A 12,302-nucleotide genomic window follows, 5' to 3' on the forward strand; every position below is an offset into this window, starting at 1 on the left:
CTCGGAAGGTCATCTGGTCCAACCCCCTGCTCAAAGCAGGACCAATCCCCAACTAAATCCCCAAGTCAAGGAGTGAACTCACAATCCTGGGTTTAGCAGGCCAATGCTCAAATCACTGAGCTATCCCTCCCCCTTTATAAAGAAGGTTGCTGACAAAGAAGAATCCCCCCGACATAATGGTTTTGAAACTCAAACAGAAATGCAGCGTCCGCAAGACAGATTGGATGCAAACAACGTTTTGATTCAAAAATGGATTTAATTCTCTTTTGGTAACATCAGGGCAGTGACGTATAAAGGCTGAACGGAGCAAATCACAACCATGCAAAAGCTACGGCACGGCCCACTATTTTACAGGGGTGGACTCAAGAGGAGGAAACAGAAGCACCAACAGGTGACACATGGTCTGGCAGAGTTTGGGGGTTTCATTTTATTTGCAGAAAAATCAGCATTTGTGCCATGGCAATTTCCCCCCTCCTTCCTGGCACCCGCGCAAAGGTTCCCGGATGCTGGAGCCAGTTCAGAAGGTAAAAGCGAAGAGAGGTGGGGAGTTTCAGAGACGTGAAGTGAAATGTGCAGAGGAAATAAATCAGGTGGATGTTGGACTGTTTGGGTGCAACTGAGAGAAGAAATCCAGGGGGGGAAACAAGGGTGGCGGCAGACAATACAGGGAATAAGAGGACGACTGGAATTTACTAAGGACAGTCTCATGCTCAGTTATACCAAGCGTTGCCGTTCTTTCCAGCCAACGATTTCAGTGCTTTACCAACACTACTTAATACTCACAACAATGCTGGGCTGTGGGTCAGATTATTACTTCCAATGCACAAATGGGGATGCGGAGGTATGGAGAGATTAAGTGACTTTCCTGAGATCATGGAGTGGGTCAGTGGTGTCCTAGGAACCCAGGAGTTCTAACTCCCAATCTCTAATTTTAACTCCAATTCCTTTCAATAACAACGCAAGCTCCCCTTCGCGCGGCTTTCCATTCCCTCGCTAAAACGGACTCTTCCCATGGCTTTCTTCTCAGAGTGCCTCTAACCATCACAGGAGTCCATAAACATCGTTCACTCAGGCTGGGAGCTTTAACCCTTCGCCATGCCCATTCAGAATGAATTCGAACCCTACTATCTTTTGAATAACTAGACACAAGGGCTAGGATTTCAATCCCTGGTGTGCAGAGGGGATGGCTGAATGGCTCAATGCTAATGAAAACAATAGGGAAGAAAGAAAAATAACCTAAAACGCCCGCAGCGGGAGAGAGATGAAAAGATCATTAGCATTGGCGACGCTTTGTGTGCAGTGGGGAAGGTGGTGAGGAATGCAGGCTCTCTGCAAAAAAGGACTGGAAGAAAAATGGAACATTCCTCATGCGGCACTGTGCTTCGGCAACACTGTCTGAGGTCATTTGCTTCATCCAGGGTACAACATTTTGTAGCAGAGAGGAGAGAGAGAGAGAGAGAGAGAGAGTGTGTGTGTGAGTGAGAGAGAGAAGGAAGAGGGGGGTCTGATGAGCTTTCACGCTGCACAGCAAACCCCGCCTGCGCTTTGATCAAGCACCAAACAAGTGCCGCTGTCCCTGCACCGCCATCAAATCACTCCTGTCAATAAACATGTAGCAAGTCAGTGAGTGGAACAAAAAGACATGGGGCATGAGCCAGTCGAAAGGCAGCTCAGTAGAGACTACAGTGAATCAGGGCTCGATTCTTTGCAGGGACCCTTGTTCGGAGAGACCCAGTGCCCTGCCATGGCACCTTGCAGCCCAGCATCTCAAAACACTTTCCGCACGTTAATTTAAATTAAGCCTCACCAAAGCCCTGTGAGGGTAGGGTCAGCGTTACCGATGGGAGGCACAGGCCACGATTGCACCTGCAGCTCTCCTAGACTTCAACTGGAGTTACGGGGGCTCAACAATTCTAACAACGGAGCCCTAAGGCCCAGATCTTCAAGGGTAATTAGATGCCTAACGTCCACTGAGCGAGTGGCAGAGCTCAGGCACTCAGGAGCCCCAACTGCCAGCCCCTTGAGTTACCCCCCAGACAACACTGCCATCTTCCCTTTTCGGAGGTGCCCGCATTATTTCCCCCTGGTGAAATACGCTCATTGCACGGTGCTTCCGCTCGCCCTGCTCCCCTAGGAACATGATCCCAGTTCACAGTGCTTTGCAGACACCTCCCTTCCTTCTCCGTGGCTGGTTCAAAGACGGCAGAGCGCCTCCTTCCGTGGGACACCAGCTGATCCACGAGGATGGAGCTTCTGCCCCCACTGACTGGTGGAGTCATGATGTATTTCACGCTCCTTCACAATAGAGGCTATTTGCAAAGTCACCACAGGATTCAGAGAAAGCGGGATGCCTGCCAAAGTCCGAGGTGTCGACTTTACAAGCAAACGGTGCAATTACAGCTCATGCCTAGATTAAATGCACCGTATTAAAAGTGCAGAGTGTTAGCTGAATACTTCGGACATCAATACTGTACAGCCTTTTGAAAGTCACTCTACTTAACAGTCTCATTCCAGGGACATCTGCATGAAAGATTAGGTGGAACAGGTGACTGCTGTCCTGAGAAACTATTTACAAATGTCCCCCCGGGGCCCTGTTTACTACTTCATGGGCCCTTTAATTAGAAAATACAGCTGGGCTTTGTTTTGCTGGGGTTTGTTTTGTTTTGTTTTGTTGGTTTCTAAAAACTGGTTTTGCTTCCTTCCAAGATGGGTGGGAGAAAGGTTGAAAGGTGCTGCATGGTAGTCCTCTGAGCTAATCTCCTTCTTCTTGGCTACTTTCTTTGTGTATCTGCTGCAGCTTTTGTGAGCCAGGGCAAAAGGAGGAGACACAAAGGGTAGACTGAGCCACACAGAACTCCTGGGTCCCGGCAAGTGCTTTTAGCTCTCTTATTCTGGCTGTTTCTCTGATTGTTACAACTGCCGTGGTATAATTCGTTGGCAGGATGGGGTTGGTTTGGCTAATTAGCAAGATACATTTCAAAGGGGAATTCTTTGGAGAACCGGTTCTTGCATGGTTCCTTTTGGCTGCGATGAGGCATGCTTTGTAGGACCAGTGGCAGGTCAAATCTGATGCGCATTGATGCTAGAGAGTAGGCTGGAAGCTTAAGAGGGCTTTGGCCAAGACTGGCAAAAGTGACTAGTGATTTTGAATGCCCAACTTGAGGCACTTTGATGGGGCCCGATGGCCACTCAGCACTTCCTGATCATTAGTCCTCTGAAGATGTCTCACTCTGGCCATCCAAAAATTGTGGCCTCCAAAATCATTAGTCACTTTTGAAAATCTTGACCAAATTTTGGTGAATTTAAGACTAGCAAAAGGTGCAATGGCAGTAACTGTGCGTGCAGACCAGCCAGGTACTTGCCCAAGCCTTTTTGCACAGGCCTTTACACGTGCAAGTCTAAAAATCAGACCGCTTGGGCTAAATTTTCATAACACAAGCATGTGCAAATGTGTGTCTGGAATGACCTGATTTCCACTTGCAATGAGGCAGTCAGGCATGGCTTTACCTGGTTTGCATGTCCACAATGCAGGCTCACAGAGCACGTGTGCACTTTTGCACAATCGCACCTGTTACATTTGAACCCTGGCCTCATGCAGTAGCCGGGTTTTTCTTGCGGCTTTATAGAGGTTAAACGTTTAACTTCAAGGTTCCCTGCCGGTTTTGCCTTTCTTTCACGTTCAAGCCTATAATCAAAACACTTTCGTCTTGGCTGTTTTGGAACCAACTGGGAGGTGGGAACAAAACTCATTGTGAAGAAACCCTCCTAGCTGGGTTTTGTGGGGGTTTGAAGTTCAAAATCTCTTGAGAACTAGAGAGAGGGATTAGAAAGAGTCAGCGAATGCAAAGCTTGGGGAAGGGCATAATTAGAAGTCAGGCTGAGTTCTCGTATCCCGTCAAAGCGCAGGTGGATGGCCCAGCAGACCGACTCCCCTTATTGAAATCACCCGGCTCTTGCGCTCTCCTCAGTACTCTGCAAACACACCATCTGCTGCTATTTGTCCTTTGCCGCCTTCTGTTTCTGCTGATAGATTTCTTCCGTGAAGGGTCTAGTGGGGGTGGGGAAAGGTAGAAAAAAATTCAAGACAACTATGTGCCATTCAACTGATACCATGATCTCTGCTCCTGTCCCCTCTTAACACCTCGAGATCAGGGAGACTCTGCTTTGGAACAAGAAACAATACAGCAGTCCGGGTAATTCCCATACCTCTCGGCTGGAATGCGGCTGTGTGGGTGGCACTCTCTAATGCACTGACTTTGTAGGTATGTGTACTATACTACTCACCCTTAGTGGCTGGGCCTGCGGAGAGAGTATGGGACCTGCTACTAGCATCAGCTAACCAAGTTCTCCTTTAGCCTTTGTTTTAGGAGCAAGATTCCAGCCCCTTCTCCCCGTGTGTGAGTCATCTAGTGATTGTGACTGTTGCCTGCAGCATGCAAGTCTGTGACAAAACAAGGCCCAGGGTGTCGATGTAGTTTTAAGCCCCCTGCACCCCCGTAGGTGCTTTGCAAAGGTGCCCCTCGCTGCCTTAGGGGAGGCTGCCAGCTCCCTCTGCAGCAGGCTCAGTTATGTCTCCCTGCAGCTACCGCTGATGTGTGCAAAGGGGGAATGGACAATGACAGCCAGAGACAAGACTTGGAGGTCTTTAAAATCCATCCAGCTTTAATGACAGCTCCTAAGACCACCCACCCTGGGAAATACCCAGAATCCCTGACTGTGGGGAGGCAGGAGGCTCACCCCGTAGGGAGACAAATGAGACTGGTTCCAAGCGCAGAGCCTGGGCTATGTTCTCACTGCAGGCATATTCCTGCCCTAAAGCCTGCTGTCTAGTCCCAGAAGGATCACCCCAGGGGAATGGTGATCCTCTGGTGGCACAGAGTGGGCACAAGGGCTCCTACACAACCCTCTCCCGACTGCTAGTGTAGCTTGGGAAGCAGGGTGTGGCCGAAATACTATCACGTGCTATGCCAACCCTGGGCTTTTCAGCCGCTTTGGAACACTGACTGCTGACGTAAATGAGAGCAGTCCTCAAGGCTGCTCTAACCTGGTGCAGGCGGACTGGCTCTGCCCAGAGCCGCAGCAGGATGAGGGCAGCTCAGAGGTGAGCTCTAAGCCCCCTTTGTTTGCACATACTCTGGCTCAAGCTGTGGGCAATGTGGCGAAAGGAGGATCTCGCCCTTTAAATCTATTCTCGCTCCCCTTCAAGACAAAAATGAAAGTAAAGAAAAATGAACAACTAAGTGGGAAACAAAACTTCAGGGCACTAAGCCCCTCGCTTTTCAGGCTCTCTCTTATTCATCAAAAGCAAACGCCCAACCTCCCATTTTCATCCTTTGCAGATCGCCTTTAAGGGCATTTGAAATATGTGTCACTGCTAAAGTACAATTGAGGCCTCTGGTGGATATTCCAGGCAGTCACGTTCACCATGTGCCTGGAGAGTGCAGTGCAAAAAATCAGAGGAGCCCAGAAAAGGAATTACAGAATGCAAACTAGTTTTTGCAGTGCACAGTCAAGTTATCCACTCTACTCCCGTGGACTTCTTTATTGTCGTTACCGTGTAAATTCAAGACAGAGACGGCCATTAAAAATATCTAATCTCCTTTTTCCTTAGGAGCCGTCTTAAAACCTGAATCTGTCCATTATCAAGGTGACTGAACAAAAATAAACATTCTTTTTCTCCATGGTGGGCTAAGTGGAATAACTTTTCCATTGGGACTCCGGCTTTATCTCGAATTATTTTATCCTGTGCTCTTGAAAAGCTACTTACCCCTCATACAGCATTGCAATCATATAAGAAACCGCCACTACAGCTGTCAGTAAAAGGCCAGCTGGGCTCGCATGCCTGTTTTCAAAAGAGAGAAGCGAAAGGTCAGGTAAGTCAATGGGTTTACGTAACGTGGTTTAGTAAGTGAAATGGGATGATGTGCTCCATGAGAGCAGGCCCGTCTTAAATAAACAACGGGCAAGAGTTATTGTTTTGTATTGAATGTAAACTTAGACAGATGTCACTTGGCAAAGGTTATTTCCTGACCAGCTTCTTTCAGGTCTAACTATGCCGGTGCTAATAGCGCTGCTGCTTGGAAGAGAAGTCCTGACATTATAAGGCCATCTGAGAGCTGAAAACTCCGTTACGTAAGACTGGGCCCGGCGCCCCGGCACCATAAAGGAAATGTCTGATGCACACAGACCCAGGAGGGAAGAAGCTCCTGGGAGGTGAAATACCGCTAGTGTGTACAGGACACGTGGAAATGACGGCCAGACCAACCTAAGGACATTTGCTCCCAAGGATGGCACTGAACTACCGAACTGAAATGGTTAGAACACAGGCTGATGGCATGGGTGTAACATAGGACACCCAGGGCCTTTCTAAACCCACTCTATTGTGTGGCTCTATTCTAGCAGTTACAACAAACTGTCATGAATTAGGAAGGTCCCATTCAGTCACTTAGCCCTGGTCTACACTGGGCGGGGGTGTGGGGGTGGGGGAACCAATCTAAGTTACACAACTTCAGCTACGCGAATAACGTAGCTGAAGTCGACGTACTTAGATCTAGTCACCGCGGTGAGTCGACGGCTGACGCTCCCATTGACTCTGCCTGCGCCTCTTGCAACAGTGGAGTACAGGAGTCGACGGGAGAGCGCTCGGGGGGTCGATTTATCACGTCTAGACTAGATGTGATAAATCGACCCCCGCTGGATCGATCGCTGCCCGCCGATCCAGCGGGTTGTATGACACATCCTTAGAATGGGATTTTCCAAAGCACCTATGTGACTTAGGAGCACAAGTCCCACGGAAAGGAACAAAGGTATTTGTGTTCCTAAATCACTTAGGCACCTTTGAAATGCCCCTCCCTAATCTCTCTGTGCCTCAGCCTTGCCCGTTTAGATTGTAAGCTCTTCAGGGCAGGGACAGTCTGTCATTATGTGTCCATACACCCCCAGCACAAAGGGGCTCTGATCTGAGTCTAGGTGCTACAGCAAAACACTTAAATGATAATAAAAGCAGAACCTTGATTTTACGAACACCAGTCTTACAAATGACCAGTTGTCTGGGCCATTTTTCCTGATGGTGAACACAAAAAAAGAAATCACATCACGAAAGTGGCGTTGGTGAAGAACAAGTAAAATCCCTTCACGTCCTGATGCCTTATTGGAAATCCCTTTGCAATGGTGTGAAGGACAAGAAGAAAGTGATGCTATGCACCAAACCTACTGTAATTCCATGGTGGAGTAATTCAAAAAACCTCTCCACTGGGACTCAGATTGTCTTTAAGTATTTTATCCTCTGCTCTTGAAAAGCTGTTCGCCACTCATACAGCATTGCAATCATGCTACAGCTGGCAGCTGTAATTTTGAGGTGTTACATGTTATGACCTTTCTGATTTTATGAGCTCCTCAATCCCCAGGGTATCAAATAAGAGTTCTACTGTCATATCCTGTCTGTGTGTGGGGGGGGGGGGGGGGGGGAGGGAAGGGGTGTGTGTTTAAAGATGCTGTAGTCCTGATGAATTTCAATCAGCCAGCTTGCCACAAAACCCTTGATGAAAGAAAGCCCAGCGAGGTAAGATTCTAGCTTTGCCTATCTGCCCTAACAAAATGGATGATCATATTCTGCTGGGACCCAACATTACTGTTTGGGATTCATCTCTTCTTTCATTACAATTGCTGCATCATGAAACTTCACGTCTCCTGGCAACTGACAATCTTATTATGATAACTGATAGAGGTGACAATGGCCCAGGGAGTTGTAAACAGGCTATTTCAAAATCCATGTAAGTGAAGACAGATCAGTCAACCACCTTTGTTCCATTGCTCCTTCAAGTTAAAGCAGGCTTTACAAGGGGACCAGTGGGTTTTGTTAGATCCCCCTTACTGCCACTTCTTTCTTATGCCCATCAAAATGGATCATGTGAGTACTGTACAGCCAGATGAACCTCACCTCCAAATCTGCCCACCCAAGAGTTTCAACCTATTGGTCCCCCCATCAAATAAAGGTTGATGTGTATTACAGGAGAGACAGCAGTGAATCATGGGATTCTTTCTAGCTGTTAAGTCACACGTGTAGGAGGGCAGAGTAGAGAGTAGAGGCACACTGTCACCACCCATATAAATTGCATGAGTATTCTTAAAGGATGTGAGACCTGATCTGGATAGATTGTAAGCTCTTGAGGTTGGGAGCTTAGCTTCTGACTTGTCTGTAAAACTCCTAGCATGCTTTTGGTACTACAGTAACAACAACATAATGTTTCAAATGTGATATTCTGCAGTTCCATCAGGGATCGGAAAGCTGTGACTAACTGCTGGGAAAGGACAGTGGTGGGCATGAAAAAGGCCAGATCATCAGCATAGCATCACTGACAGTCAACACGGCTATGGTGCTCTATCGCAGCGGGGGATCTGCCCCAAAGCTGAACCTGAGTCTTCCACAAACACGTCCCAAAATAAACGGCTCGTCAGTCTGGTTCTCCTCCGACACCGCTTGAATTTAAACACGGATGTTCGGAACTTTTTGTTTACCCTCAGTTTATCAGTGGGGAGCCTGTTCTTCTAGAAAACTCAGCTCCTGCCGGCATGTTGCAGATTCTACAGCCAACAGAGTTGCCGTTCAAGGTGGCTGTCAGCTTTGCTTTGTACGTTTAGTGAACGGGGACCAAGAAATGATTGTGTTTGTGTTTAAATCCATTTAGAAATGTTTTAGTTAAAGGAGAACACGGTCAATTTCCCCCTTCCAGCTGGAGCTGAGCTTTCTCCTTCAGAAATGGGTCACCATGCAGAGATAAATGAATGAATGACGTTCACAGCAGCACCTGATAGCAGCCAGTTATTGTAATATTAGATTGTAGGGCTGCACATGCCATTCAAACAAGCAAAGCTGGGTACATCAGACACCCAGCCCGTGAAAGGTGGTGGGGATTTTTTTTTTTTATATTGGGATCACGGATAGTGAGGCAAGAGAGTTGGAACTGAAGTATTCCAGTCACCTCTGGATCCAGAAATTTTTTTGCTGCATGTAGTGAACTGCAGCAGTCCAATCTGCGACTGTTTACTTGAACCTAGGACTTAAGAAGACAACGGCTGAAAGACCAGGCCCTTTGAAATCAATGGGAGTTTTGCTGCTGACTTCTATAGGTATGTCTACACTGCAATCAAGGCGTGACTGCAGCATGTGTAGATATATCCAAGCTAACTGTGATGGAACAAGCTTGAATCACAATAGACAGGAAGCTGCGGCAAGTGATTATTCCCCTCTGTTCGGCACTGGTGAGGCCACACCTGGAGTATTGCGTCCAGTTTTGGGCCCCCCACTACAGAAGGGATGTGGACAAATTGGAGAGAGTCCAGCGGAGGGCAATGAAAATGATCAGGGGGCTGGGGCACATGACTTACGAGGAGAGGCTGAGGGAACTGGGGTTATTTAGTCTGCAGAAGAGAAGAGTGAGGGGGGATTTGATAGCAGCCTTCATCCACCTGAAGGGGGGTTCCAAAGAGGATGGAGCTCAGCTGTTCTCAGTGATGGCAGATGACAGAACAAGGAGCAATGGCTCAAGTTGCAGTGGGGGAGGCCTAGGTTGGATATTAGGAAACACTATTTCACTAGGAAGGCAGTGAAGCACTGGAATGGGTTCCCTAGGGAGGTGGTGGAATCTCTTTCCTTAGAGGTTTTTAAGGCCCTGGCTGGGATGATTTAGTTGGGGATTGGTCCTGCCTTGAGCAGGGTCTTGGACTAGATGACCTCCTGTGGTCTCTTCCAACCCTAATCTTCGATGATTCTATGAACACAGGTGCTCCCATGGGCTAGCCACTCAAGTACAAACCCAGGGTCCTGGGTGGGCTTGTACGACCCGTGCTGCCACGTTTTCACTGCGATTGTCATTTGAGCGAGCTACATCAAAACTAGCCTGAGGCTGCCTACATGTGTTGCGGTCACAGGTCTGACTGCAGTGTCAACACGCCCTCCGCATGCTGACCCTCAGCAGAGTAGGCTGGCTACGGTGTTCAAAACAGGGTGGCTAACATTAGGCTCCCAAGTCCATATTTAGGCACCTAAATCAGTTACAATTGGCAGCTGCAGGGTGCGTGGCCCTACTGACGATCAAGCCACGGATTTAGGGGCTGAAATAGGGATTTAGGGGGCTAACTTCAGGCCCCCCCTCTTTTGAAAAATCACAGCCTCGGTGTCAATCAATCTGGGAGTAAGACAGCTGCTGTGTCCATCAAAACTATTCTTCGTGCTTGTCAGAGCGGGGTCCCGTCTCTTCTCCGTCGGGAAAGACACCACACTCGACTGCGTGTGCGTGGCACTACTGAATCTGAGAACACGACAGAGGTCAGGGAGAAGAAGAATCAAAAGCAAGGCGGAAGAGCTCCCACCGCTTCTCCATCTCACGTTAGAGACTGTCCAATGGTAACGATGCAAACTCAGCCTGTGGCAGTCTATAAACCAGCGTTATGAATAGTCAAACAGCCTCTGCACCCTGCTTGCTGTTCAGGGCTGAAGAGATAAGTGTAATTTACTCATCTCCAGCCTTGACTATATTTTCCTCCTTGTTGACTGCGCAGACAAGTGGCAATTGCTCCCTTCTTGTTAATTAAAGGGGGGAAGAAAAGGTCACGAAAGCAATTTGTCTGGCAAGCGTTCGTGCATAGAATCTGCAGAAAGAGAGACTCTGTCCTCAGAGAGACTGACAGGGACGGTGGGCAAACCAGGATCGCAAGATGCAGCGGTAGCCAGGCAGGATGTCAGCGTGACAGCTGCCCTCTTGGCTAACAAACCAGGGATTGAACCGGGGACTTCCAGAGCTAAAAGCACAAGCTGCTGCAGCTTGAGTTTAAGAGATCAGGCTTCACAGACTTCTATCCTCTGCAGGTCAGACACAACAGGGGGCCAGTAACACACACTCACCAATGGGCTAGGTGTGTCAGAAACACAGCTGCCTTTCCAGAAAGGCCAGCGTTACGCAGGAGGTCAGACGTAGGCTATGTCTACATTACAGAGTCCTGCTGGGTCGCTCAGGGCCATGAAGAGCTGTGATCTCTGACCGACATCAGTGTGCGGGCAGAAGTCCCATGGGCAGAGGCAGTTATACTAGCAAACTTTACGGGTGTAGCTTGTTTAGTTTGGGGGGCGGGACTGCCAAGATATCTGCGTCCACCCTAGGAGTGCTTTGCCAGGCTAGTATGGTGGTACTCCTCTACTGGTCAAGTGTCCTAGTGTAGACGTGGCCTCCATGATCACAATGGTCCCTTCTGGCCTTAAAAATCTATGAAACGCACCAGTCTAGAGGCTGAAGTCCAGGGCCGGCTCTAGCATTTTTGCCGCCCCAAACAGCGCAAAAAAAAAAAAAAGGTGCGATCGCGGCGGCAGCTCTACCGCCGCTTCATTCTACTGCGGCAATTCGGCGGCAGGTCCTTTGCTCCCAAAGGGAGTGACAGCCCCGCCGCCAAATTGCCGCCGAAAGGGCCGGACGTGCCGCCCCCCTCTTCATTGGCCGCCCCAGGCACCTGCTTGCTTAGGCTGGTGCCTGGAGCCGGCCCTGCTGAAGTCTCAGCCCCAGCAAAGCCACGAGTTCATTTATTGAACTGGGGACTGAGATACATGCTGGACACCACCCCAAACACAGTACGGTATGAGGAGGGGAAGGAGAGCTTTTGGCATCTGAGAAGAGGGAGGTGGCTCCAGCCCCAGGGGCCATTGAGTAAGGCCCGGAGAAGAGATGAGATGAAGACAGCAGTTAGCGAGGTGATTGGGGAGAATGCGGGTAGGAGGAACAGGAGGGAGTGAAGTGCAGAAAGCTGACACATCCCCAAAATACGGGGCTTCCCAAGACCTCGCTAACTGTCTATCTGGGCATTCATACCTTGCCCATCACCATGGCATCTGACCGCCTGCCTGGGAGCATAGCTGCAGACTCAGCAGTCATACAGATTCAGGACTGAATTTACAATGGTGGCCCGAAGTTCTAGTCGGGGGGAGGGTTGTTCTCTCGCAGGTTGGACAGACACCCCGATGCTGCTTCCAGATTGGCCAGCTACAGCCACACGAGGCTCAGGGCTTGTCTACAGGAACATTTAGGTCGTGGCAAGCTGAGGTGTGAATTGACCCTGCTCTAGCCAGCCACCCACTAACTGTCTGTGGGCACTCTGGTGACGCACATTAAGAGTTTGATAATGTGCTTTGATCTAGTCCTGGTTCAAAGAGGACTAAATCAAAGCACATTAACAAACTCTTAACACACACTAGCAGGGTTCACTTGGATAGTTATCAGAGTAGTTAGTGAGCAGCAGGCTACTGTGGGGTAGAT

The 12,302-nt window shown here is 49.0% G+C and overlaps 1 protein-coding gene across 3 annotated transcripts in view; it reads right to left on the reverse strand.

Annotated features, from left to right (window-relative positions):
- Nucleotides 1-236: 236 nt before the first annotated feature.
- The window catches only part of PEMT (phosphatidylethanolamine N-methyltransferase), a 102,685-nt gene continuing 90,619 nt past the window's right edge, over nucleotides 237-12,302 (reverse strand). For all 3 annotated transcript variants that reach the window (XM_054041990.1, XM_054041989.1, XM_054041991.1), the window contains exons 6-7: nucleotides 5,768-5,842; nucleotides 237-4,048 (exon numbers count right to left, since the gene is read on the reverse strand). In XM_054041990.1, the coding sequence (XP_053897965.1) occupies nucleotides 3,994-4,048; nucleotides 5,768-5,842 (130 nt within the window). In that variant the 3' untranslated portion in view covers nucleotides 237-3,993. The remainder of the gene's footprint in view (nucleotides 4,049-5,767; nucleotides 5,843-12,302) is intronic.

Source organism: Malaclemys terrapin, chromosome 10, assembly GCF_027887155.1.
Source record: "Malaclemys terrapin pileata isolate rMalTer1 chromosome 10, rMalTer1.hap1, whole genome shotgun sequence".
Taxonomy (NCBI): Eukaryota; Metazoa; Chordata; order Testudines; family Emydidae; genus Malaclemys; species Malaclemys terrapin.